Source organism: Podarcis filfolensis (genome assembly GCF_964270895.1).
Source record: "Podarcis filfolensis genome assembly, chromosome: 7".
NCBI classification, from domain to species: domain Eukaryota; kingdom Metazoa; phylum Chordata; class Lepidosauria; order Squamata; family Lacertidae; genus Podarcis; species Podarcis filfolensis.
Window position 1 is genome coordinate 2,490,685 of NC_139603.1, and position 25,106 is coordinate 2,515,790.

The window sequence follows — 25,106 nt, forward strand, 5'->3', positions numbered from 1 at the left end:
TTTGGAAAGGAAGTTAACCCCGCAGCTGCTGGGTCACTAGCCAGCACATTAGAGAATTGACCTCCCTCCCACTACAATGTACCTTCTGTCCAGGAAAACAGAAAGATACAAAGTTCGCATTTGGAATGAACAATTAAAAAGCTAAAATGCAATATGCAAATCTTACCAGCCATCTGTCAGGTTCTGCTTGGGAAGGAGACTCCAGCATAGAGGAGCCCAAACGACTACAGGGTTTAAAGGCAGCAAAACTCTCGAGCCGAGTCAGTGCTATGAAATGGAGTTACTTTAATAATAATGAAGAGAAACTGTTGTTGGTGTTGAAGGTTTTCACATCAGATAAAGAGGACTTTTACAAATATCTATTTAATGGTTACTTGACTTGTAATATGTAAGAATTGCGCTCTATAATCACGTAACTGCATGACTTATTTATTTTATTTTTAATTCAGTCTTGCAAAACAACAAAATCAGGATTATGCTCCACCTGGTGGGCTTTTTAAATAAGACAGATTTCATTTTGCGCACAGGACAGTCATGAAGAGTTTGAACAAAATGACATACAACCCACCCATCCCCCAAATTTTTGTTAAGACCCTCATATAATTTAAAGTAAGAAAGGCCATACTTATCCAGCCACACCTAAACTATCCCTGGCCAGGCAAACATTGGCAGGTGATAATTGTTATAGTCTAGATAATTGAGAATGCTTTTCTCCAGCAGTTCCTTGTGGACACTTTGCTTATAGAACCGTTTGAGATATGTCTTTGGTCTCTCCATTAATGCAAGTTCACCGTCCACAACTTGGCGAACAAGTTCTTGAAGTGAAGGAACACCTTCTTCCTGTAAGCAATAAATGACAAAAGAAAAAGTGTGAAGATAATCATGAACTTGATTAAAGTGCCTGCAGTGGTGTCACCTTCTTCTGCCATATTAGTAAAACTAATGCACAAAGGATTTCAGAAGAAGCCCCAAATAAATAAATTGTGCACATGCAATGGGCAGAAAGCTGCACCAGAAAGAGGATTCAAATCTAAGGCAAAGTCAAACTGGGATTTATTGCTTTGTGTCTTTAGCCAGAGGCTATCTGTTAAGCCTCCCTTTCACCTTCTCTTATCCCCAAGGCCCTGGGAGCTAATACAGAGAGGCAGCTGCTCACAGCATTCCCTGGAAAGCTAGCAGACAGGCTGGCTGGCTGATTCCCAAAGTGCTCTAGTAGTACATGCCCTATTCACTTCCATGACAGAGAGGGTAGGCAGAAGGAAGGTGACTGTTTAAGGAGGTCTGGTACCAGTGGAAGACCATAACCAACAATCTGAAAGAACAATTTTATTCTAAAGGTGTTGTGATATGCAAAACTTAAATCAGTTCATAAGGTGAATGGGAAACCAATATCCACAAAACCTTTCTCCTTTCTCCCTGCCACTCTAACAAAATACAGATTTTGAATTCTTTTGGGACTGGGAAGTATTGATGTTACTTCGTAAAGCACCAAAAAACCAAAACCAAAATCCTACTACTGAACCACCCTCACCCCAATTGCACATTTGTTTCCTCCTCCAACCTGTATCCCACATTAACAGCATCCATACATGGCAGGGATAGTGCACAAATGCCTTAAGATATGCTTGGAGTTCTTTCTTCAAAATGGGTCCCTTGAACACTGTTCACCTAATCACAGCTCAGGAAAAAAATGTATATCTGTGTGGTCAGGTACATTTGATTCACATCATCAGCACACTGACTCCCATGTGAGTGATAAACCACTTTGTGGGGTAGTTTGATTTAAAGGGGCTTCAGCAACTTCACAGACACAAAGTGTCATCTTATGTTTGGCGGCTGGCTGGTTCTGCTTCATTTGCCATTCAAATCTCTTAACATCCCATTGCCTGTCCTAAAATTGGGGCACAAAACTGCAAACAGCCCATCTGGGCTCATTCTGGTCAGCCTTAGGATCATGCTAAAGATGTAAACCTTCTGAATAGTGGAGGGATGGATGGGGGCAGAGGAAGCTTGTCTGCAATGGCTCACACAGCAGATTCTGTGCTTGACTGAGCCAATGCTGGGTCTGGGTCCCAAGCTCCAGTATTAGGGGAGAACCAGCACCATCGTTCAATTTGGATACGGTCCTTTACACCTGATTTCGTGAGGTGCTGAATTGTTTCTCACAGCAAGTTACTGAATCTAACCATAAAGGTCTTATCACAGATGCTCATCACTTAACATGGGGAAGCATGCAAACTAGCAAAGTCAGGAATGCTAAATGTTAGGCGGCATTAAATCTTGCACAGAACATAAAGACAAATGGCAAAGGGATTTTAAGAAGATGACAAGGAGATCAAGTGAGACCACTGAATACCAAGAACAGAAAGGAAATAAAAGACTATTTGGATATGGAAAAATACTTAATGACTCCCTTAGTAAAGCAGATGTTGAACAGGACTGTGTTGAAAAGAGTCTAGAAGGAAATTAGGGTGAGGAAAGTAAAAAAATTACATCTGAGTTTGATGAGCAAAAGTTTAAAGCTATGCACTTCACTCTTACATTTGCAGAACAAATGTTACAAGAAGAAAATGTAAGGCTGTAAAATGGAATATGGCAGGGGTGGACTTGGGTCATATGGTGTCCTGAGTGAGAACAAACAGCTTTTTTAGGGAAAAAGAAAGTCCTGTTTTTGGGGAGTTCAGGGTTAAGCTGTTGGCCATTTTTAGGGAGAAAGGGGGGCAGCCACTCATCAACAGATCGCTGGGCAAAACAAACAGCCTCACTGAATAAACTCCGTCTTCCGTTCTGCAGATCGTGCAACAATGGAGGGTGGGACTGGATTCTATTTTACCAATGCTAAGGAAAGGGACACAGCAATTGATCGCGATCTACCAAAACCTCCCGGGGATCTACAAGTAGATCACGATTGACCTGTTGGACATCCTTGAACTAGGCTATTACCTATGAAATGATATCCTAATTAAATTGGATAAAATGTACTGTCACTAAGCAGGTGAATTGGCTAAAGGATCGGCTACAAACAAAAGGTTTTGCAAAAAAGCAAACTTCCAAACTGGACAAAAGAAGTAAGCTCAGGATTAGCCATGAATAGACACATGCATAGCAGCCAACCCTTAGGGGCCAAGGGCCCTTTGCTCCCCCAATAAAATATTTGAGGGGGGTGCCCCTCCCAAGTTGATGAGCATTTCCAGTCGAATGGTATGAGCGTGCCATGTCATGTGATCCGATTATGCAGGGTGGGGCTTCCCCCCAATATTCATTTCAATTGGTAGCCCTGAATACACGTATCCCTGCAAGGTGGATGGGGCAGCTTTGATCATGCTGAGCAGTGGGGAGGGGTTGCCTGAGTGCCTTGGGCTTTCTATCACTGCTTGGGCCCCATGTAATTCAGTGAAAAGCTGGGTATTTCCAGTTAAAATAGGCATATTGCAAATGCTGCACCTCTGCAAGGTGTTTTTTTTTGGGGGGGGGGGTATAATTCAGATGCAATGAGGAGGGAAATGTTTATTTATTTAACAAAATTCATATACTACTTGATTCCTATTCTGCTTGCTTGTAGTAAAACCTGTAAGCGGTTTCCAAGAAATATTGACATTATCAATAAAAAAAGTTAAAACATTTAAATATCATTAAATTAACAGCAAATAAGGTCTAAACATGTCAGCATCTACATATATTTATGTGAGTATGAATGTGGACATTTGTGCAGAATAAACTCATGGCTCGATAAGGATTTGAAGGATAAGGTATAGAGAAATAAATAGAAGAACCATACCATTACTGGTTTAAACAGAATGGACTTCAAGTAACATTATTTGGAGGATCAAACAAAATTAATATAAAATGAGTATGGTCATTGAAATTCATGTTGTCCTACAGATAATGTAGCTTCTACTTATTGGGCCTTATGTACTATTTATGCTTAATAAGGGAGTTGCAAGATCACCGATGGTTAGAGTGAATTCAGAATGGTGTTTTTCAAACCAGCACTGAGAATCAATCAAACATGCAGAAGAAGCACATTGTACAAGCCCTTCCTAGATTACAGCACTTCAGACTGCAGGTGAGGAATCAAATAGTTTAGTATTCATCTACCTAAAAATCTTCCTGCACATTCACAGCTAGCATTTCAGGGAGGTTTTGACCCAGGTAACTCTCCAACATGCTAGCTTTGCAGTTAAGGGTATCACAAGTAAAAGCAAATAAAGTTGTGTTAAATATAGAGGGCACACTTGCTATGCATACAAACTTTAATAAGCCCATTGACTTCTCACATGATAGCCTCATAAGAAGCCTTGAAAAATGTTGAAACAAGCTGCATAAAAATGTGTTCACAAAAGTCCTACCTATATCCAGCAACTTCTCATGATGTGCACGCATGTATTCTGTTATGAGCAAATTCTGTCTGATTCAGCTCAATGATGAGGGCAGGCCATCATACATATCAAAACTGAGATGACTGGAAACATTTCCTATTCCCCCATCATGCACCCTGCTATGCTCCTCTTCATACCTGGAAAAGCCTCATCTTCCCATCTATCATGTGTAACCAAGCCATTCATTGCTCCTTAAAACCCTCTTCAACTTTCCTGTACTACTGCACTCTCACCACTTCTGCAGAATTTGTTAACTCTCTCACGCCTCCTTTGTATTCTGCTTTCCTTAGCGCTGGTTCACTCAGGTATGCTGACTACTTGGTGTTTTCAGCCACAACGGAGGATTGCATATGTGAATTAGCCACTATAGATCAAACACCACAAAAATAGCTTCATATAATCTTGCATCACCTGGGACAAAGGTTTTTCAATGGGACCAGTTCACACATCTAACTTGTGTACAGTTATGGTTGCCCCAAAGGATACTGAAATGGACCAGGATACGGGGCAGAAAAGGACCATCAAAAAGGTCATGGGGTTGGTGCACAATTGCATTCTGGGCTTTCTAATTTAGAAGAAATGCAGTGAAGGAGAGACATGACAGAAGCCTATAAAACCATGCCTGGTATGAATAAAGTAGATTGAAAGAAGTGAACTTAGGGTCCATCAATGAAGTTGATTGATAGTGGATTCAGAAAAAAAGAAAACAATTCTTCATAGAATGCACAATTTCACTGTCCCAAGATATCATGGTCACCATGCACACTCCCTTGTTCCTGCAATTGAGGGGGCACACCGCCAGAGAACTTTGTGGGGGCCCAGCCACTTCACTGAATTTTTTTTTGAGGTCCTGGCCTCCCACCCCTCTACTTGGCACCCCTTGATGGCCAAATTTATTTCAGATAGCAGCCATGTGCATGATCTGGATTGAAAATGGAGTGTGGAGAAAGTTTGTGCAAATGCCATTTCTCCAATGAAAACAGTCACTCTGAAACAGTTATCTTTTAGTAGCAAAAACATGAAGGCACATTCTGGGCCTATGTGGTAAAGTAATGAGGGAAATAGGCATTTGGGTCTGGTAGTGGTACTTTCATTGGGAAAATGATATGGGGGGAAAGTTTAAAACTTAATTCCTCTGCACTCCATTCCCCTCCTGTTGCTTTCATGCCCTCATTGCTGGGTTCCTGGAAGAAGTATGTGTGTGGCTACTCTGGAAAGAGATATCTGACTGGATGGATCTTGGATCTGATCCAGCAGGGCTCTTCTTCTGCTTTTATGTTGTTAATCTTAGATAAATTCAGGCAGATATTAAATAGTAGAGAATGTAACAGAGTCATGGGTCCAAGCAGAAGTACCAGCAATAACAGTTGTTCTAAAAGCAGGTGTAAATAATGTGCAGTATTCTTCTTAGAGTCCAAAATTAATGTGGTGGGTCATTAGATTTTCACAAGTAATAAAGAGGAAAATAAAGCAAATGGGAAGATGAAAGCCAAATCTTAAAATGATCACATGATAAAATGCATTTGGTAGCCATTTTCTTTACCTGGACAGATACTAGAATCTGGCGCAGTTCCTTCTTCAGATCGATAAAGCGATCATGATAGATGGTCAAAGCCCAAGGTTCCTTCAAGTAGCTAGTTAAAAAAGAAGAAATTTAGTTAGCGAGTAAGCCTTTCATTAGCCTCTAATAAAGTATTTACCTGCTTTTTGCTTTTATAAATTACAGTTCTGGACCCATCAGGATAGTTTGTTCATAAAATGCCTCCCATAACAACATGGTCAATCAATTCTTTTAATGGATGTTCCTGATGTACAGCCAGCTTCAGTAATTACATTTAAAGTGGCTTAATTCAGAGCTGTGGCAAGAGCCAGTGAAGAATCCTGATTTTATCAGAATTTAAAAGCCTGAAGACCTGTGAGGAACTGTGTCTCTATTATCTGTCCTCATTTGAGAAAAGCAGATGGCAGGATTAACTGAACTCCTGCATAAACAAATTACATTTGTGTAGACAATGACACAAAGTGTTGTTCATCATTAAGGTTTCTGGATTAATAAAGGCCAGAAAAACAGGACACAACAGTGTTGCAATATGTTCCTTGCACTAGTGCACTGAAGCTAAATTGAATTTATCATACAAGGAAATCCTCAGTGTTTATATTCCCTGCAATAAACAACATAAGAGCTATGAAAACCTATTTTCTGGGCAAATAAATATTTATGTAAGCCACCCAGGTCTTAAGGGGCAGGGGATAAATATGAATTTTTTTTTTAAGTATAAGCATATAAAATATAAGCTTATCTATTTTAGTAACTACTAGGTGCTGTAATATAAAGTAACGACAACTAAGTTAGTAACAAGTAAATGTTATTTCCAAAGGTCAATTTACACAGCCTCTACACTTGCATACAAGGGACGCGGGTGGCGCTGTGGGTTAAACCACAGAGCCTAGGACTTGCTGATCAGAAGGTCGCTGGTTCGAATCCCCTCGACAGGGTGAGCTCCCGTTGCTCGGTCCCTGCTCCTGCCCACCTAGCAGTTTGAAAGCACGTCAAAGTGCAAGTAGATAAATAGGTACCGCTCCGGCGGGAAGGTAAACGGTGTTTCCGTGCGCTGCTCTGGTTCGCCAGAAGCGGCTTAGTCATGCTGGCCACATGACCCGGAAGCTGTGTGCTGGCTCCCTCAGCCAATAAAGCGAGATGAGCACCGCAACCCCAGAGTCGGCCACGACTGGACCTAATGGTCAGGGGTCCCTTTACCCTTTCACTTGCATAGGGCTGCCACACATTACCAGGATTTCAAAGTTGCCACTTCGTCAACGACTTTCAGGGTGTCCTGGTTTTCACTTTTTGAAAGTAACCCTAATTTACAGAACTTGGACACCTTGCTTTAGTTCAAGGCAAACAATTCAGATAATTTGTTAGCAACAAGCATAGCTGGAGTGGCCAGGAAAAAGAGCAGAGCTGTTGTGTGGATCAGATCACACAGTTCAACAAGGTGTAGTTTAAGGGCACATATTACATATGCTGGGATGTGGGAGTGAGGCTTTGTCTTGCAGGCTTCTGCCCCATCTTTCTGTGTAGACAATTCTGTATACAGTTGAGGATTAGCTTCAGCTGGAGACCAGGCCGAAGGTTTGATCCATTATTTCCTACTCAGAGCTGACCCGCCGCAATCCAAGAGTCATTCGCGACTGGACCTAATGGTCAGGGTCCCTTTACCCTTTTAATTTAGGTTCATTAATCTCAATGAGTTTACCCAAAGTAAATGCAACCCCTGGTTTCCAGTCCGTAGGCTAGGAGAGACTCGATATGTTGGTGTAGTGTAATGCTGGAGCCAGTGTGGCGCAGTGATTTGAATGTGGGACCAGGGTTCAATTCCGTCCTGGGCCATGGAACTCACTAGGTGACCTGGGCCACTTGCTGCCTCTCAGCCTAGTCTACTTCACGGGGTTGTTGTATAAATTAAATGAGGAAAGAGAGGAAACGTTTATGCCACCTTGAGCTCATTGCAGGAAAATATAAATGCAATAAAGAAATAGTAACAGAAATAAATTGGGATAGAGTTTCAAACTGGTGAAAAATAGAAACCTATGAGGCCTCTCTCAATTCAACAGTGGTTCGAGGAGAATATGGGATTTTAATCATGGATAAAAGACATACAATTTTCAGACTATTTTGTTGAGCTAGTATTCCTCTTCCTTTTATATTCAGAAGCCATGAAACAGATTTACTCCTGGACCCATCCACATTTACTAGATGCCAGAGGACAGTAACTACCTGATGATCTCTGATTTGATTTGAGGTTGTGTAACAAAAGTATTGACTTTGTTTTTTATAACAATTGCCTTGGCTTTAACGCTCCTTTTCATTTGCTTTCTACATTGCCAAAACATTTCATTTCCCCCTAACGCAGTGCTTTTTTTCAGGGGTACTCAAAGAGTATGCAGTACCAGTGTGTTATGTACTGAAGTTCTCACCCTGGGCCAGCAGGGGGATACTGTAGATAGTTATGCAAATAAGGGATCAAAAGTGATGTTCAGTGATTGGATAGTTTTAGAAAATTGTTACAGTTACATTGTACTGGTGCTCTATATAAGCAGGCTGACTGAACCCTTCAGTTCAGTTCTGTCCTGGCCTGTGAATAAACAAGAGCTGTTTGAAGAATTGCTGTGTTGTCTGATATGTTCACCCACAACTTAACACAGTGCCTCTTTTTTGTTGTTAAAAAGTGTGGCACTTACTGTAAGAACTTCATGGTGAGTACCGGCACCTATTTTTCTATAAAAAAAGTACTGCCCCTGCGCAACTTTGGAAAAATGACCAGATTGTATTTGGCCAAAATTTTGCTTTATACTCTGGTCATCTCTCAGCTCGACTACTGCAGCCTTCTTCTCCCTGTGAATTCCCTGCCAGATAGATGTCAGTCCTCTCATTCTATCCAAAATGCTTCCTTGTTTTTTCTGCACACCAAAGGAAGTATTTACTAAGACGTAATTTAGTAACTGGGATCATGCTTGCTGGTTTGTGTACAGCACTACCTTTTCCTTATGCTTCAGACTTGTGCACTCCCTTTCCCCCTGCCTTCCATAGTTTGAGATAACTGTAGGGTGGTATGATGTAATAAATGGGCAAACTATGGTTATTACAAATTATACCTTGCCTTCAAACCAGCAAGTGAAAGTGAGCTTTGAAGTAGTTTTTAGCTTTTGGTTTGTAGGCAAAGTAGGGCAGCTGACCAACACAGCTTGTCTGATTCAGATGCCGCAGCAAGAAACACTAATCCCAAATTATGGAACAGAAAGGGAAGAAGGCATGTGAGCACATGTAGAAAGAGGGAGAGGGCGGAGGGTGTCAGCCTTCAGGAATTCTTCCAATTACTGAACGATGGTTTAGCAAGCACTTGCTTTGAGGATAGAAAAATTGTTATTAATAAAAAAGATCGATTAATTCTGGTACAATGAGCGTTTCTCATTTTCTATATCGTTAGTACTAATTACAGAGTTAACAGCTATTAATATTCATGAGTTAATGTTCATGAATATTCAAGAAGGGGGAGATTGCTTCTTTTAAAGCCGGTTCACATATGACCAGTGCCAATGAAAAAAATGCCAGGGATCACATTCTCCCTGGCACCCAACATTTACTCTGAACCAAGGTGTAAATCTGTAAGCCTTCAAGAATTCACAAGTCTAAGAATGCTGCTGCCTGAGGAAAAGGGAAGGGACCAAATATTTTATTTCTTGTTTAGAATGTGTGTAAGCTGTTTCCTACTGAAGGAAGAGGTGAGGGGTCAGCAAACTTTTTCAGCAGGGGGCTGGTCCACTGTCCCTCAGACCTTGTGGGGGGCCGGACTATATTGGGGGGGGGAATAAACGAATTCCTATGCCCCACAAATAACCCAGAGATACATTTTAAATAAAAGCACACATTTTACTCATGTAAAACACACTGATTCCTGGAATGTCCGAAGGCTGTATTTAGAAGGTGATTGGGCCGGATCCGGCCCCCGGGCCTTAGTTTGCCTACCCATGGGCTAGCCTATCTAGTGCCCTTTGGGGTGGGACAGTTAACTGGAGAAGGCAGCTAAATCCCTTTTCTAAGGCTGTTGAGATTGTGACAACCTTTTTGCACAAAGTGAAGTGCTGCTGGCTGAGGAGCTGCCATCCAGTTGCTGCAAAAGAAAGTAGATGCTGAAGAAGAAGAAGAAGAAGAAGAAGAAGAAGAAGAAGAAGAAGAAGAAAAAGAAGAGGAGGAGGAGGAGGAGGAGGAGAGTTGATTTTGGGACATTTGAAGGACCTAAATTAGATTTTTAAAGCCTGGTCTTTCTGTTTGACCAGCTCAATATTACCGTAATTATGGCCTTAAAAAACCCCCAACAACCTCTTGCTTATTTGCTTGAGACTGTGTGGGTCTGTATGTCTGATATGCAGAAGCAATTAAGTAAAAACAAATGATAAGAATCAGGAAAATCACAGCAAAATCAGGCAACAGAAAGATCTAAAATAAATTTCTACAGCCTGCTAAAATAAAAATGTCTTCAGTTTCTAACAAAAATGGCTTAAGGAGGGGGCCTGACATATATTCCAAATCTGAAGCACACTACAGAAGGAGTCCTGTCATTCATGCTTGGGATGGCACTGAGAGAGGGACTATCTGAATCCTGAATCCAGTAAACCCTCTAGCTAAATATAACCTGTGTTTCTCACCCTCAGTCTCCTGTCTACAATACAGGGATAATAACTCTGATCTCAATGCATGTAAAAGCATTTTATGCAGATTAAAGGGCTAAATAAACACTAAATATTATTTAACAGTTTGCAATTGGCATTCAAAAAGGACAGGAATATGGAATATACATTAACAACTGCTCAAAGGTTTACCTAATCAAGTTTAATTATAAATTTTTAGTACAAGGAAGCTTTTCAAATTCTAATCCCTGGATTTCTTGGTAGTCTAGCTGCTCATTAGGAGCACAGTTATTCATTAAAAACCTAGTGATATAATACAGAAAATAAATATCTAATGCTTCCAAATATTCATTGGCCATTTATATTTATCTTTTATACACGTATGAATAGTATGATTCAAGGTTAGGATTTAATTCTAGCAGAATAGGAAAGCTGTTAGGGCTTTCATGTATTACTTTGCCTTTATTCTGTCTCTTCAAAAAATGCACACCTATTTACCTCTAATTAGGGTGCAAAGTGTACTGAGTGGCATTAGGCATATTCAGCCATGCTCACAGCCTCTCTTTTTGACAGAAAGGAAAATTGATGGCAACCTTAAGGAAGCCTTCAGGGTGAACTGAAGCGTTAAGGTGGAATCCTTTTCAATACAAACATGTCCCGATAATGCTTTGGAACTACCAGATTCCACAGAACTGCACATCATGTTCTGGCTTTGAGTAAACAACAAGCCTGATGTTTTGAACGTCTGTTTTACATCTAATCTTCATATTCAGCATCCATCCCAGGTTTAATATAATCCCTTAATTGCAATGAGGATTCTCTCTGTAGACTTTGTTAATGCATATATTTTATCAGTACTGTAAAAATAAAAGGAAAGCCACACACTGTGTGTCCCCCACCCTGCCTGCTTTAGGGATATCTTTGTAATATTTTTCCCCTATAACACTATAATTGTATAATTTAAGAGTCTATTACTCTCAACTAACTAAGAGGCATTGTAAAAAGTTACTATTGTGTTTGGGTTGAAATTTATTATTAACAACTAGAGTATAATTGGAAAAATATTGGAAGAGTTATTCAACTTGCTTCTAGGTTTCAGCAAATGGCTGAGGAAAATGTGGCAGACTGCCTTGATGAATAAGTGAACATGTTTTAGGCATCTGTGAGACTGGAAAATACGCTCAACAGATGGTTTTTCTGTCACTTGATCTCCTTTTTTGTTGGAACAGGGTTAAATCTGAAGAATATTTACAGCCAGAAGTGTTAGTGATGATTTAATAACGTCTTGGATATATTTTGATTGGAAATATATTACCAGTATATTATGGGAGAGGTGGATTACATTTTCTATTAATGTTTGTGTTAAATTTTACTTGACTCAATTTGTTAATCTCTTCTTGTTTTTATCCTTTCTGTATGTATGTTCACTTGGTAAAATTCATTAAAAATGGAGGTAGGGGAAGAAAATTCTATCACGAAATTTCTTAACAACTTTAGTAACATCCTCTTCATAGTCCAATGCAAGTATTATTATATGTACTTTGATTCTACCCATAACGATCAAATACCATACAAGTGTATGAGTAGATAGCATTTGGAAATATGAGAGTATTGCCAAACTCCTCTAGGTCTCACTTGTATAGGATATGGGCCACAGAAAAAGCTGTTACACATGTAATATTTCCATGTAGGACTCATTCATGTGTTAATCTTAACATGCCAGTGATCAATAGTCCAGGTGGGTGCAGCACTAGCAAGCTCATGTTACATGCAATGGGCAATGGACAAAGTGCATTAAAATGCAACCAATTAGCCACGCAGAGCAAGCTTCCATTGGCTGGGAGATTACCGAGTGGTCTGCATCTGATTCAAATCATGCCTTTGGTACCTGCAACTAGACAAAGGGGATTGTGTTTGTATGTCTCCCGAGAGACAACTGGGAAGCGGGTACTGGAACTTGTACCTGTGGTGCATTGATAACAAATAGGACAGGGATTCATTTGTGAGTAGGATTTCATTCTAAATCTCACTTCAAGGAACGATAATCATCTGCATTGATATTCAAAAGTGCATTACCATGCCTACTTTCCAAATTGCTGAAGCAATTTTACAAAACTGAAATCACTTTACATTTCCAGTGCAGGGGTAACTATCAAATGTAAAGGAAAAGCTCCATAAAAGTGTAGCTAACATCATGAACTCAACTGAGGTACAACAGTCTAACTTGTATATGCAATACAGGATAAGTCACACTGTTAGAACTCATAGGATGCATGTCTGTTGTGGCCTAGTTGTTACTGTTAATTCAGAGATTAAATTAATTTTGAAACAATTTTGCTATCATGAAATCTAGCTCTACAGGGTTGAAGCCTTCAACCTGATGAGTGCAAGGCAGTGAGAAAATTCATGGTTAGATATGGCCTCTAATTTAAAAGATAATTTGCATGTCATAGACAGGCAAATTAACTCCCAGGTGACAGCTGTTTTACTGAGTTCATTCCTGGCAATGGATTTTGTGTAGAGAAAAATATAATCCTGCTACAAAAGGATGAAAATAAGCACTCTTCTGCCTTACAAAAAAAAAGAGACGAAAAGTATGCATTTGAAACTTAACAGTACTACTGACAAATTTTATTTCTTTATTAAAACAATTTATATACTACTTAACTACAATAGTCTCTCAGCAGCTTCTAAAGACACAATATAAAAAGAAAAATCAGCTAAAACTATAAAATAAAATTTCAATTAAAATGCTTCCTGGAATTAAAAAAAAAACCCTTCAGAAGGAGCCGGAAGTTCAGAAGGGGTGGTATACAGTACTAACTTTATTGTATCTTTTTCCTAAACTTGTTATCTCCTCCAACCATGGGGAAAGGTACAATAAAAATTAAATAAAACAAGCCAAAACTAAATAAATAAGCCAATATAATATTTTTGTATTTCCTGCCCAAGAAAACTATACAATTAGATAATCCACAACCCTATTTCCAAAAAAGCAAGAAAGATGTCGTGACCTCCCTGCTGAATAGATACCTATGTAAATTGGATATTTTGATAAATTTCCTTGCGCTATTGTGATATTAATGATACTACCAGGATTATGTAAAAATTTCAAGAGGCTTATGTTGCTTGCTACAACCATCTCTGCTGTCTTGCAGGTAACAGGCAAGCCAGCACAGAATACTTGCATAAACAGGTACCACTGTGGCAGGAAGGTAAACAGTGTTTCTGTGTGCTCCAGCACTCGTCACGGTCCTCCAGGCACCAATAGCTGTTTAGTCCTGCTGGCCACATGACCCAGAAAGCTGTCTGTGGACAAACGCCGGCTCCCTTGGCCTGAGGCAAGATGAACACCACACCCCATAGACCCCTTGGACTGGACTGAACTGTCCAGGGGTCCTTTACCTTTACTTGCATTAGTTGCAGGGCATTTTTTTCATCTGGAACTTGCCAGAACTCAGTTCCAGCACCTCTCAGGTGGGCACCACTGCCATTATGGTACCTCTTTTTCTAGAAAAAGTAGCATGAGGTAGTAGTCAACTAGGTTTTACTCAGAGTAGGCTTCCTGATATTAATGGATGTAAATTAGATGTATTCATTGATTTTGAGAGGTGTACTCTGAGTAAAACTTAATTGAACAGCACCCATGGTCTCAAAGCATACTGATCTTGGGAATTTCCATCACCAGCACTGAATGCAGATCGGTTAAGATATTAATAGTGTTTGCTCTATACTACAAATCATCAAAGAAATGGACTAGATTCTTACTATGGGGAGGCCTGGGTTCAGTTCCTCACTCAGCCATGAAGCTCACCGAGGGGCTTTGGGACAGCCACCAACTCTCAGCGTAATATACTTCACAGGCTTGTTGTGAGGATTAGTGGAAAGCAGGGCAGGGAAGAGGACGATGCCTTTATCACCAGCAGCTTCGTCATTTTATGTGTATGCCACATTTCCATGGTAAACTGTTAAGTTGTGGGTGAACATATCAGACGACACAGCGATTCTTCAAACAGCTCTTGTTTATTCACAGGCCAGAACAGAACTGAACTGAAGGGTTCAGCCAGCCTGCTTATATAGAGCTCCACTAGAACGCAACAGTAACCACTTTCTGTAACTATCCAATCACTGAACGTCACTTTCAGTTCCTTATTTGCATATTTTCTTGTGTGTGTTTCTTGTGGCTGATTAGCTGCTCTCCCTGTGCAAAGGTCAGAGGGGGCAGGGTTTCTGTTGAGGTAGGTGATTAGCTGTGGGAGGAGCTTATCAGAGTTTGCAGGGCAGCGGCGCGCGCCTAGCGGCACGCACAGTTTCATCCATCTTTTAGATTTAGGGGAGCTAGTCTCAAACGTTTGTTGGGGGAGACCTAGATTTGGGGGGGGTATTTGTCCTGTCTTCACGCTTTTTATGATGGAGGACCGCTGTAGTCACCCCCAACGACACGTTCTCAAGATGGAGGGTGAGGGAACAGCTGCAGTCGCCTGCGGTTCCTGCGCAATGTTTGCCATCTTGCCAAAGGTTGCAGGCAGCTTTACCTGCAGCAATTGCATGTTGATTGCCCTCTTAAAAGACAAAGTCCAGCAACTGGAGGAACGTGTAGCTACGCTCCAAAGAATTAGAGAGCTGGAGCTCTTCTTGGAAGCAACAGAGCACACCGTCTCCACCAAGGAGGAGACAGGGGACTCCCCTGAGAAGGAGGCTAGTTCACCAACACAGGAGCCAGATATATGGAGAAACGTGACTCAAAGAAGTAGAAGGCCCAGGGTTCGCTCTGATTGTTTAGAAATACACAATCGCTTTGAGGTCCTCTCCCCTAGCATGGAAGACGAAGAGCAGACTCCATTTGAGGATCTCTCCCTCATTACAGTCGATCAGGTATATGAAGACGAGCAGCAAAGTCAGTCCTCAGGGAATGTGCAGGCGACCTTGGAACGGACAGTTCACGGAAGAACCCCGACCAGACCTAAGAGGAGGCGTGTAGTGGTGATAGGGGATTCCCTACTGAGGGGAACAGAAGCAGTGATCTGTGGGCCTGACAAGATGTCTCGGGAAGTGTGCTGTCTCCCCGGGGCTAAGATCCAAGATGTAACTGAACGACTGCAAGGAATCATAAAACCCACTGACAAATACCCCTTCCTCTTGGTTCATGTGGGAACCAATGACACTGCAAGCAATAGCCTCCAGAAGATCAAAAGAGATTACGAGGCTCTGGGCAGGAAATTGAAGCAATTAAATGCACAAATTGTCATCTCATCTGTCCTCCCAGTTGAACGACATGGCCCAGGGAGAGAGGGAAAAATAGTGGAAGTGAACAACTGGCTTCGCAAATGGTGTAAACAGGAACGGTTTGGATTCTTAGATCACGGACTGCAGTTTCTTGAAGATGGACTTCTGGCAAGCGATGGGCTGCACCTCACAACGGTTGGGAGGAATGTTTTTGCCAAAAATCTCAGAAACCTCATCAGGAGGGCTTTAAACTGACTAATGTGGGGGAGGGAGACAGTGCTCCTGAAGGTAGGAGTCTATCAATTGATGAAGATGATCATCCAAATGTCATAGACCAAATGGAGCAAACAACACGCAGACCTAGTGGTGGGAGGAAAAAATCCTTAAATAAGAGACACGGGGGAATGATTAATGGACTTCAATGTCTGTACACTAATGCGCAAAGCATGGGAAATAAACAAGATGAGCTTGAGCTCTTGGTACAGCAAACTAAATATGACATAATAGGCATCACTGAAACCTGGTGGGATAAGTCCCACGATTGGAATGTAATAATGGAGGGATACAATCTATTTCAGAGAAACAGACCAGACAAGAAAGGAGGAGGAGTGGCGTTATATGTCAGGGATGTGTATACCTGTGAAGAGATCCAAGATTTAGAACCTCAAAGCCAAAGTGAGAGCATTTGGGTCAAAATTAAGGGAGAGAAGAATAACAATGACCTCATTGTGGGAGTTTACTATAGATTCCCAAGCCAAACGGAGGACATAGATGATGCCTTCCTGGAACAGATGGCCAAGCATGCAAAAGGATATTACCCAGATATTTGTTGGATGTCAAACTCAGCCAAGAGCATAAGGTCAAACAGATTCCTCACTGGCCTTGCAGACAACTTCATTGTCCAGAAAGTGGGAGAAGCAACAAGAGGAACAGCCATTTTAGATCTGGTCCTAACCAATGTTGATGACCTGGATTTGTAACTGGCTGACTGACCGAACCCAAAGGGTGCTCATCAATGGTTCCTCTTCATCCTGGAGAAGAGTGACTAGTGGGGTGCCACGGGGTTCTGTCTTGGGCCCGGTCTTATTCAACATCTTTATCAACGACTTGGATGATGGACTCAAGGGCATCTTGATCAAATTTGCAGATGACACCAAACTGGGAGGGGTGGCTAACACCCCAGAGGACAGGATCACACTTCAAAACGACCTTGACAGATTAGAGAACTGGGCCAAAACAAACAAGATGAATTTTAACAGGGAGGAATGTAAAGTATTGCACTTGGGCAAAAAAAATGAGAGGCACAAATACAAGATGGGTGACACCTGGCTTGAGAGCAGTACATGTGAAAAGGATCTAGGAGTCTTGGTGGACCACAAACTTGACATGAGCCAACAGTGTGATGCGGCAGCTAAAAAAGCCAATGCAATTCTGGGCTGCATCAATAGGAGTATAGCATCTAGATCAAGGGAAGTAATAGTGCCACTGTATTCTGCTCTGGTCAGACCTCACCTGGAGTACTGTGTCCAGTTCTGGGCACCACAGTTCAAGAAGGACACTGACAAACTGGAACGTGTCCAGAGGAGGGCAACCAAAATGGTCAAAGGCCTGGAAACGATGCCTTATGAGGAATGGCTAAGGGAGCTGGGCATGTTTAGCCTGGAGAAGAGGAGGTTAAGGGGTGATATGATAGCCATGTTCAAATATATAAAAGGATGTCACATAGAGGAGGGAGAAAGGTTGTTTTCTGCTGCTCCAGAGAAGCGGACACGGAGCAATGGATCCAAACTACAAGAAAGAAGATTCCACCTAAACATTAGGAAGAACTGTTTGACAGTGGAATTTGCTGCCAAGGAGTGTGGTGGAGTCTCCTTCTTTGGAGGTCTTTAAGCAGAGGCTTGACAACCATATGTCAGGAGTGCTCTGATGGTGTTTCCTGCTTGGCAGGGGGTTGGACTCGATGGCCCTTGTGGTCTCTTCCAATTCTATGATTCTATGATTCTATGTGGACCTGAGTGAAATCTATCTACAGTATCCCCCTGCTGGCCCAGGGTGAGAACTTCAGTATATAACATAAACCATGCTGAAGTCAGCTCCAGCTTCATTGGAATAGCACTGTAAATATTAAAAAAACAACACCCCTCCCAATGCAAACCAGATTGCTAAAACTGCTGCGACACTTGTACACTCATTCAGCATCCATTGGCTCACATTGAAACATTAAGTTCCTGGAAGGAAAAGTGAGGTGTAACTGTTAAATAAATGAATGATAAATCAATTAGTCCGGCAGTACCAGGGGAGCTGGGATTTATCTGTGCAGTGCTCTCCATGGACCTTGTGTTCATCTAACCAGACAGGGGTTCTTATTTCTGCTCCTGACTACAACCAGGAGGAGGAGCTTTGCCAAAAGTGCCCCAATAATAACTGAATTAAGACAGACTTTATATACTAAAATTAACTCACCTGTAGAGATCTGTGATCAGTCCTTCCCTCCAGCGAGAACAAAGATTATTAAGAAGACGCTCGTGCTGTGCAAATAAACAGATGTAGTTGGAGACAGGAACAGGATCCTTTGAAAAGCAGGTAATTGTTTCTATCATACTGTACTGGTTGACATGTATTCTGAAGTAGTTTCCCTTTATTGCATCTCCTGTTGTGATTGCCATCCCCTGTGATAAATTAAGAAAACAGTTGTGACAGCAGACAGAGGAAAACAAAGTTGGACAGCATATTGCTAAAGAGGGATTAGCAAACTCTGAGGTGTTTTATCATCAATACTCTTGGATATCTAGGAAGTTGTGGGTTATACACAATAACACCGTCTGTCTTGCTATTCGATGCAAAATTAGCTGTAGTTAAATGTTAAGGGTTAAATGTAGTTAAATGTTAAGCTAAGTCCTCCTCAGAGCAGACCCATATCTGGCAACTTCACTGAATCTACTCTGAGTAGGATTGCCACTGAATATCACCCTTAGTGTCCTGTGTTTTTACTGAAGAGGACATACACCAGGACACCCACAACACTGGAGGGCACTGAGTAAGGTTGTCACCTTATCCTAAACACACAGAGAAGTTCAGGTAGTAAAGTTTTCACTATCATTGCATCGCTATGTGCGGCTTACAATACAGCCACCTATTTCCTAGAAAACTGAAAGCTGCAGCAGTACCAGATCACATAGGCCTGCTTTACATGACTCACATATTTTTAGAACTTACATAATTAGGTTGTGATTCTTGTACATCCAAGCGAGAAGGAATTCCAGGTTTAAAAATATGCACATAATTATATTTTCCAGGTAGAACACCACCTGTCAGAAGCAATGAGAGGTGTTGTGAAGATCTCAATAATGGCTGCCAGCATATATGACAGCTAATTTGTTAATCATAAAATATGATAATTCCACGTTTAAAACTCTTTGTTACAGATTTTTTTTGTTATTTCTAAAACAATGCCATGGTGATTGGAACAATAACAGGTAGTACCTTGCTGTTGTTTCATAGGTTCATCTGAACCACGTGTAAGCACCTAGAACCCCTGGAATCTTACACAGCTCAGTGATTCATATCTATATATGAATTTGCACTTGACATCTATGCCAGATGTTCATGTGAAAAATTTCTGCCTGGGGAAAAAATCCTCCTGATATTAAAATATAGGAACACTATTTTTCTAAAACTGTTTATATACCTTATACCAGGGGCTGTCAACCTGGTTCCTACCGCCCACTAGTGGGTGTTTCAGGATTCTAGGTGGGCGGTAGGGGGTTCTACGGCACAAGCTGAATCCTCCTTCCATCGAGCACTGGGGGGCGGTAAGGAAATTTTACCACCAAGAAAGATGCATTAGTGGGTGGTAGGTATAAAAAGGTTGACTATCCCTGCCTTATACAAATGTTAATTGCCTCCACTTCACATTTCATGCTGCACAAGATGAAAATATTATAGAAATGCTAGACAATGAAAAGGAATGTTCTTGGCCCACCTTGAACTTTGCACCCCTTGTATATAGGGATGAGTCTATCCAAATCTTCTGGGGGTTCAAAAACTGGCTCCAGAGTTGGATCAAAAAGATTTAGCATGGTTGCAGCAAGCTGGAAGCCAACCTCTTTTGAGCTGAAATTGCTGTGTGTCCATTCATTGGCATAGTATATATTGGAGAACTTGGTTAAAGAACCTGCAGCTCTGATGGCGATATCATTAGTATGGAAGTTGGTATCAATCACAAGCCTCCCGTCGTAAACTAGACATGCATCATTAATTGCCTTGAAGGTCTCATAATCCACTCTTTTTTCAGTAAAGTTAAAGAATGCCTAAAAATAAGGCAGTAATTAGTCATTCTATAAAACAGGCAGAGCCAACATGGTGCCCTTCACATGCAGCTACACTAATCATCATGCTTGAAGGCACCTACTTTCAGCTAAGGGGCAGTGACTTTGAGTCTGCAATCTGCAGGGATCAGCTGTGCAATTCCCATGGGGAATTCTGTCACACAGCTGATGCAGTTGCATCTCTACCTGCCTCACACCTGACGTCACATATGCTGTCAGGTGTAGGACAGGTAGTTATGGTTTGGAGAAAATGGCTTGTGGGCCAAATTGGGACTCATGCCGGACCAAATGTGACCCTTGGGCTGGAGGTTCCCCATCCCTGCCATAAAGGCAATCCACTGGGTTATTGTGCCCCATTGAGGGACATCAAGTTATCAAGTCCACACATAGGTTAGAGAAGGTGCAACAACTTAGGCACATATTTTCATATGCATTGGGCATTTTAGTTATGTGTCTTTGAGGAGATATCAGAAATTATGGGGCGAGAAATATTGATGGATCCAATTAGCACTTATTAGCTTAAATAAAGCTCTGTTGTCCAAGGATCTGATTATTTGCTTGATAATAGTAGGCTTGAGGCTGCTAAAAAATGGAAGTCTCATTGGACATTGTCATGGTATGAAAGGGTGTGGAGCATAGCCCATCAGAAAAAAGACTTGTTCTGTTTAGGGCAATTGGAAACAACAAACACTGAAACTTTTGATACAACTTGGAATAGATTTATTCATTTATTTATCAGTAGAGGTGGATCTGGCCAAAATGCTCCATAATCTAAAGACATACATGGTCTGACATATTTTTGCCATGTTGATTCTCTTGATTAAAGATATCAAATTTCCAGTGATATTCTCCTTAATCTAATTCAATAAGATCAGTACAAGTGGCAGGCTCAAAGTAAATTGTGTAACTGCTATTATTATTATAATTTTCCTCCAAAAATCATAGGTGACTCGACATTTCCACCACATATGTAATAATTGCACAGTTCTGGCTGAGCACTTCCAGCATTTAAAATGATTTATGAGTAGATTTTATTGAACTTAGCTCAAATTAAGTACCAGCATAAAAGCTGTTTATATTGAGCTTTTCTTACTGATAAGCTGAGTGAGGACTCTCTCACAGAGCTCCAAATCTTGACCAATTTCTGCTCGGAAACACTAAACCCCAGATCTCTTTTCCACCTTGTTCTGACTACTGAGTCCCTTTCCCTAAATCTATTAACTATTTATAGTTTTTGGTCGAAATACTTTTTGCCATATTATCTGATGCAATTTCCCCCCAAGGAACCATAACTTACCACACAGGTTGAACCTACAAATTTAGACAGCAGATATTGGAACCATGGGAAAATCTGTTCTCATTTTTTTGACTAATTACATGTCTTATTAACATCAGTCCATTATTTACTAGATACCCAAATTTATATATCACATGTTTTTCCTAGTTAACAAAATTCAACAGCTGATTGACTCAGATACGATGACTTAATATAGATAAAAGTACAAAATTTCCCATTTGTACTTAACCCATTTTTTCAATAATGAATGTGTAATTTAACTTTGTTTTAATAAATTTCCCCTCTCATTTTTAGACATTCACCTTAATGTTTCAAATGGGGCATTAAGTTGTCCAACTGATATGAATCTTTACCCTATCTTGTGCAAGCCATATTTTTATCAAATTCAGCTAGTATTATTGGTTACTCTTGTGAGACATTTATCCTGCTATATACATTTATCAAGAATTTTCTGCCAAACTTTTAGTTCCTGTGTATTCATTGTATGATCGCAGTCTTGATAGCATTTATCTGAGGCATTCACGACAAATTCAGTTTTTCCTATTTACAAAAATCCACTTTTATTTTTTTGAACAATAGTTCCCTCTCTTTTTGATATTGTTACCTAATTTTATACATACGTGTATAACCAGTTGGTTACTAATTTCCAACGTATAATGTTGAGCAAAGGGACCCCAACTGAAACAATTTCCACTTTCTGATTGTGTATTTTATATGCTGATACAGCTCCATACTTGCCAATTATTTGGAACCCATGATTTAAAGATTCCCTAGGGCTTTCTAAAGACAATGTGGCATCAGTTGTATATAGGAAGATCCTAATCTGACCCATTTTAAGCTTGATCCCTCCTATTTGTGAATCTTCCATTGTTGCAATGGTGAATGGTTCGATTGCCATAGCAAATTGGAATAGGGAAGGCAGATAGCCTTGTGCTGTAATTTTCTTAAATTGCTCTGTTTATTGTCTGAAATGCTTTGTAAATTAGGAAACCCATACTGTTCTTCCTGGGACTCTTTCCCCTTTGGGTATCTTTTTGGTGACACCTTAACTGAGAAAGATGTAATCTTACTGCTCCATAAATTTCTGACTTATGTACAAAACACAGTAATCCATTAATTTATCTATTTCTTCCTTTCATTATTAGCATAAACAAACATAAGCAAAACCAAAAACATAGTATATAGTTCAATTTCCTAAGCACTCCCCAAGTATTAATTTAATTCATCGGTTGACTCTAATCAACATTTAAACCAAATAATTAATCAAAACACCAATTATATTATTTTAATGGGGGGAGAATACATTAATTTAATTCCTCAGTTAAGTCATTTATCACCTGTCAAATGTACTTGACCATAATGTGTGCATTTTGATAATCATCTGAATGTATGTCCACTGAAAATAATGAAATGCAGATGGAGAACATCTGTATCCAGATGAGCATCCAAGTGGTGATATCATTCACCTACATTGTATTAATGTTCAACAGGCTGTTGATTTTGAATGTGCATCTAGAGCCACATTCTTTTTCTCAGCTGGTCAAACATAATTGCACAGGGCTAGGCTTGGAGGGTGTTGAAACCACAAACAGAATGTGGAAGCATTTTCTCCTTCCATGCACACCTTCACCTTCAGAGTGAGGGCGATGAAAAAGGCTTCATCTAGCATGACATAATCATATAGCTTCACGTGGTATCAGTATTTACTACATGATTCCTGATTAGCTTCTGACTCTTTCAAGGGCAGGGGCTGCTGAAGGAACAGCAATTTGGAGAAACATTGACTGCTTTAGATGTGAAAAAATAGGCACAGGGAACAGTAGAGGGTTGGTTTTTTGGTGGATCTTCCCACCTCACTACCAGCAACTTTTGCATCAAAACCTGAACTTCATGACAATTTGGCAAAGCAATACCTTTAATTATCATTCTGACATGGGCTCAGTTCTCAGAAAACAGCAATGTTTACATGCATTTATTAGACATTTTTTAATGAACATTAAAATAAAAACAAGTTATGAAAATTTATTTTAAAAGTTAATTTGTGTTTTAAAAATTCATCCACCACAAGGAAATGCCCCTGCACAGCTCTTTTTCATTTCATTGTACAAGAGGATGTCCCTGTGGATTGTTGCACCCTTTTAATTCAATAGTTCAGTGGCTCTGCTTAACGGAAGGATGTTACATAACAAAGACATATATACTTACAGAACACTGCAATCTGAATGGCTTTGTATTAGTAGTGAAAGATGCAAATTCAATGGGGTCCGGGTGGGTGCCATCATTCCACTGAGCCAGCAGACTGTCATGATACACAGTCACACCAGCTCTGGACAGGGCTCTCTGGACAGCATTTTCTATTGCGTTGTTATTAAGAGAAGTAACATTTGAGCATAATGGAGGATGCACAAGATGTATGAGGCTGCCATTAATTCCTAATGATAAGAGAGCTGCTATAGTAGTGTAAATGTCAATTGTATTCCCATAGACAATAACATTCCCTGGGAGGGCAGAAAAGAGAAAAAAATAATTTAAGACATATAATAAAAACTTTATTAGTGTAACTCAGATGATAATAATACTGAACTGATCTGTGACCCTCTTGTTGCTCTGATGCTATGAAGTAAACAATGTTACCTAGCAACAGTTGCTAGGATAATTTAGTGAAGACTCTACAGAATACATCCGACAAAGTAGCAAGCACTTAACACAGAATTGGACATTAATTATGCCCCCAGATTTTGAAACCCTTTAGTCTGAGAACCTTTTTTTGGGGGGGGGGGAACCTTTAGCAAGCTCCTTTACCCAGCCATTTCTCATCTTTTGTTTTGTTACGGTACTTTCAAATAAAAATTAAAAGTCCTGCAAAAAGGATATGGGGAATTGGGGGAGGGGAGAGAAAAAGAAGTAACATAGCTATCAGACCTCAGAGGATTCTCTCTCATCATTCTCTCTCATCAACCAGGAAAAAAATGTGTGTTTCTTACATATCTACCATTTCCTCGTGTTTCTTTTCCTTGGTCAAATATAATGAAATCCACAATGGGCAGGGAATATTCACTTAAGGAGTTGGGGACTTGCTCTAGGAAAACCCAAAAAAACTGAAGGCCTGTCTAATAAATATGTATAGGGCTCATTCCAAGCAAAGTTAAGCTTTCTAGCATTATACTGTATTTTGGGGTGTAGGTCCTAAATAAAGTGTGAATGGGTTAGATGCATAAGAGAAATGAACAGGGAACTTATTCAGGAGCCCTGGTTAGCTGCAGTTGTTAGTGGTAAACTTGGGTTTGCTGCCTCACAATTTGTAAAGTGGTCCTTAATCCCACTTAATTTAAAACAAAAAGTTAGGCATGTAATTCTCTTTTGCCCATTGAAAGAAAGGGATTGCCATGTTCATAAGTTTCCATTATGCGCACATGGTGTACAAACTAGGGCTAACTCCTGATTAAAGAAAGCTTAGTCAATGGCCTGGTTTACTTCTGTGGAGGCTGGTCCATAAGAGCAAATGGGGTACTGCCCCATCAACTTAAGTTTGTCTTCAACCAACCCACACATGCCTGCCTCTTTACTTATAAGCGACTCAGGGGGGTGGCCCTGGCTATCATCTTACTCTTCCTTAGTCTCTGTGTTGCCCTTGCAGAACTTGGCAGGGAGATCGGGACAAAACCAGAATTAATTGGCTCAGGCTAT

At 40.5% G+C, this 25,106-nt stretch overlaps 1 protein-coding gene across 7 annotated transcripts in view; it reads right to left on the minus strand.

The window, feature by feature from the left end:
• Positions 1-258: 258 nt before the first annotated feature.
• Positions 259-25,106, minus strand: part of CFAP61 (cilia and flagella associated protein 61) — a 126,215-nt gene continuing 101,367 nt past the window's right edge. For 6 of the 7 annotated variants that reach the window (XM_083624433.1, XM_083624431.1, XM_083624432.1 and 3 more), the window contains 6 exons: positions 23,625-23,917; positions 19,777-20,104; positions 19,011-19,102; positions 18,258-18,463; positions 5,923-6,013; positions 259-840 (listed from right to left, as the gene is read on the minus strand). In XM_083624433.1, the coding sequence (XP_083480559.1) occupies positions 640-840; positions 5,923-6,013; positions 18,258-18,463; positions 19,011-19,102; positions 19,777-20,104; positions 23,625-23,917 (1,211 nt within the window). In that variant the 3' untranslated portion in view covers positions 259-639. Of the gene's footprint in view, positions 841-5,922; positions 6,014-18,257; positions 18,464-19,010; positions 19,103-19,776; positions 20,105-23,624; positions 23,918-25,106 lie in introns of those variants that run through there. The other variant, XM_083624434.1, reaches the window with a different exon arrangement.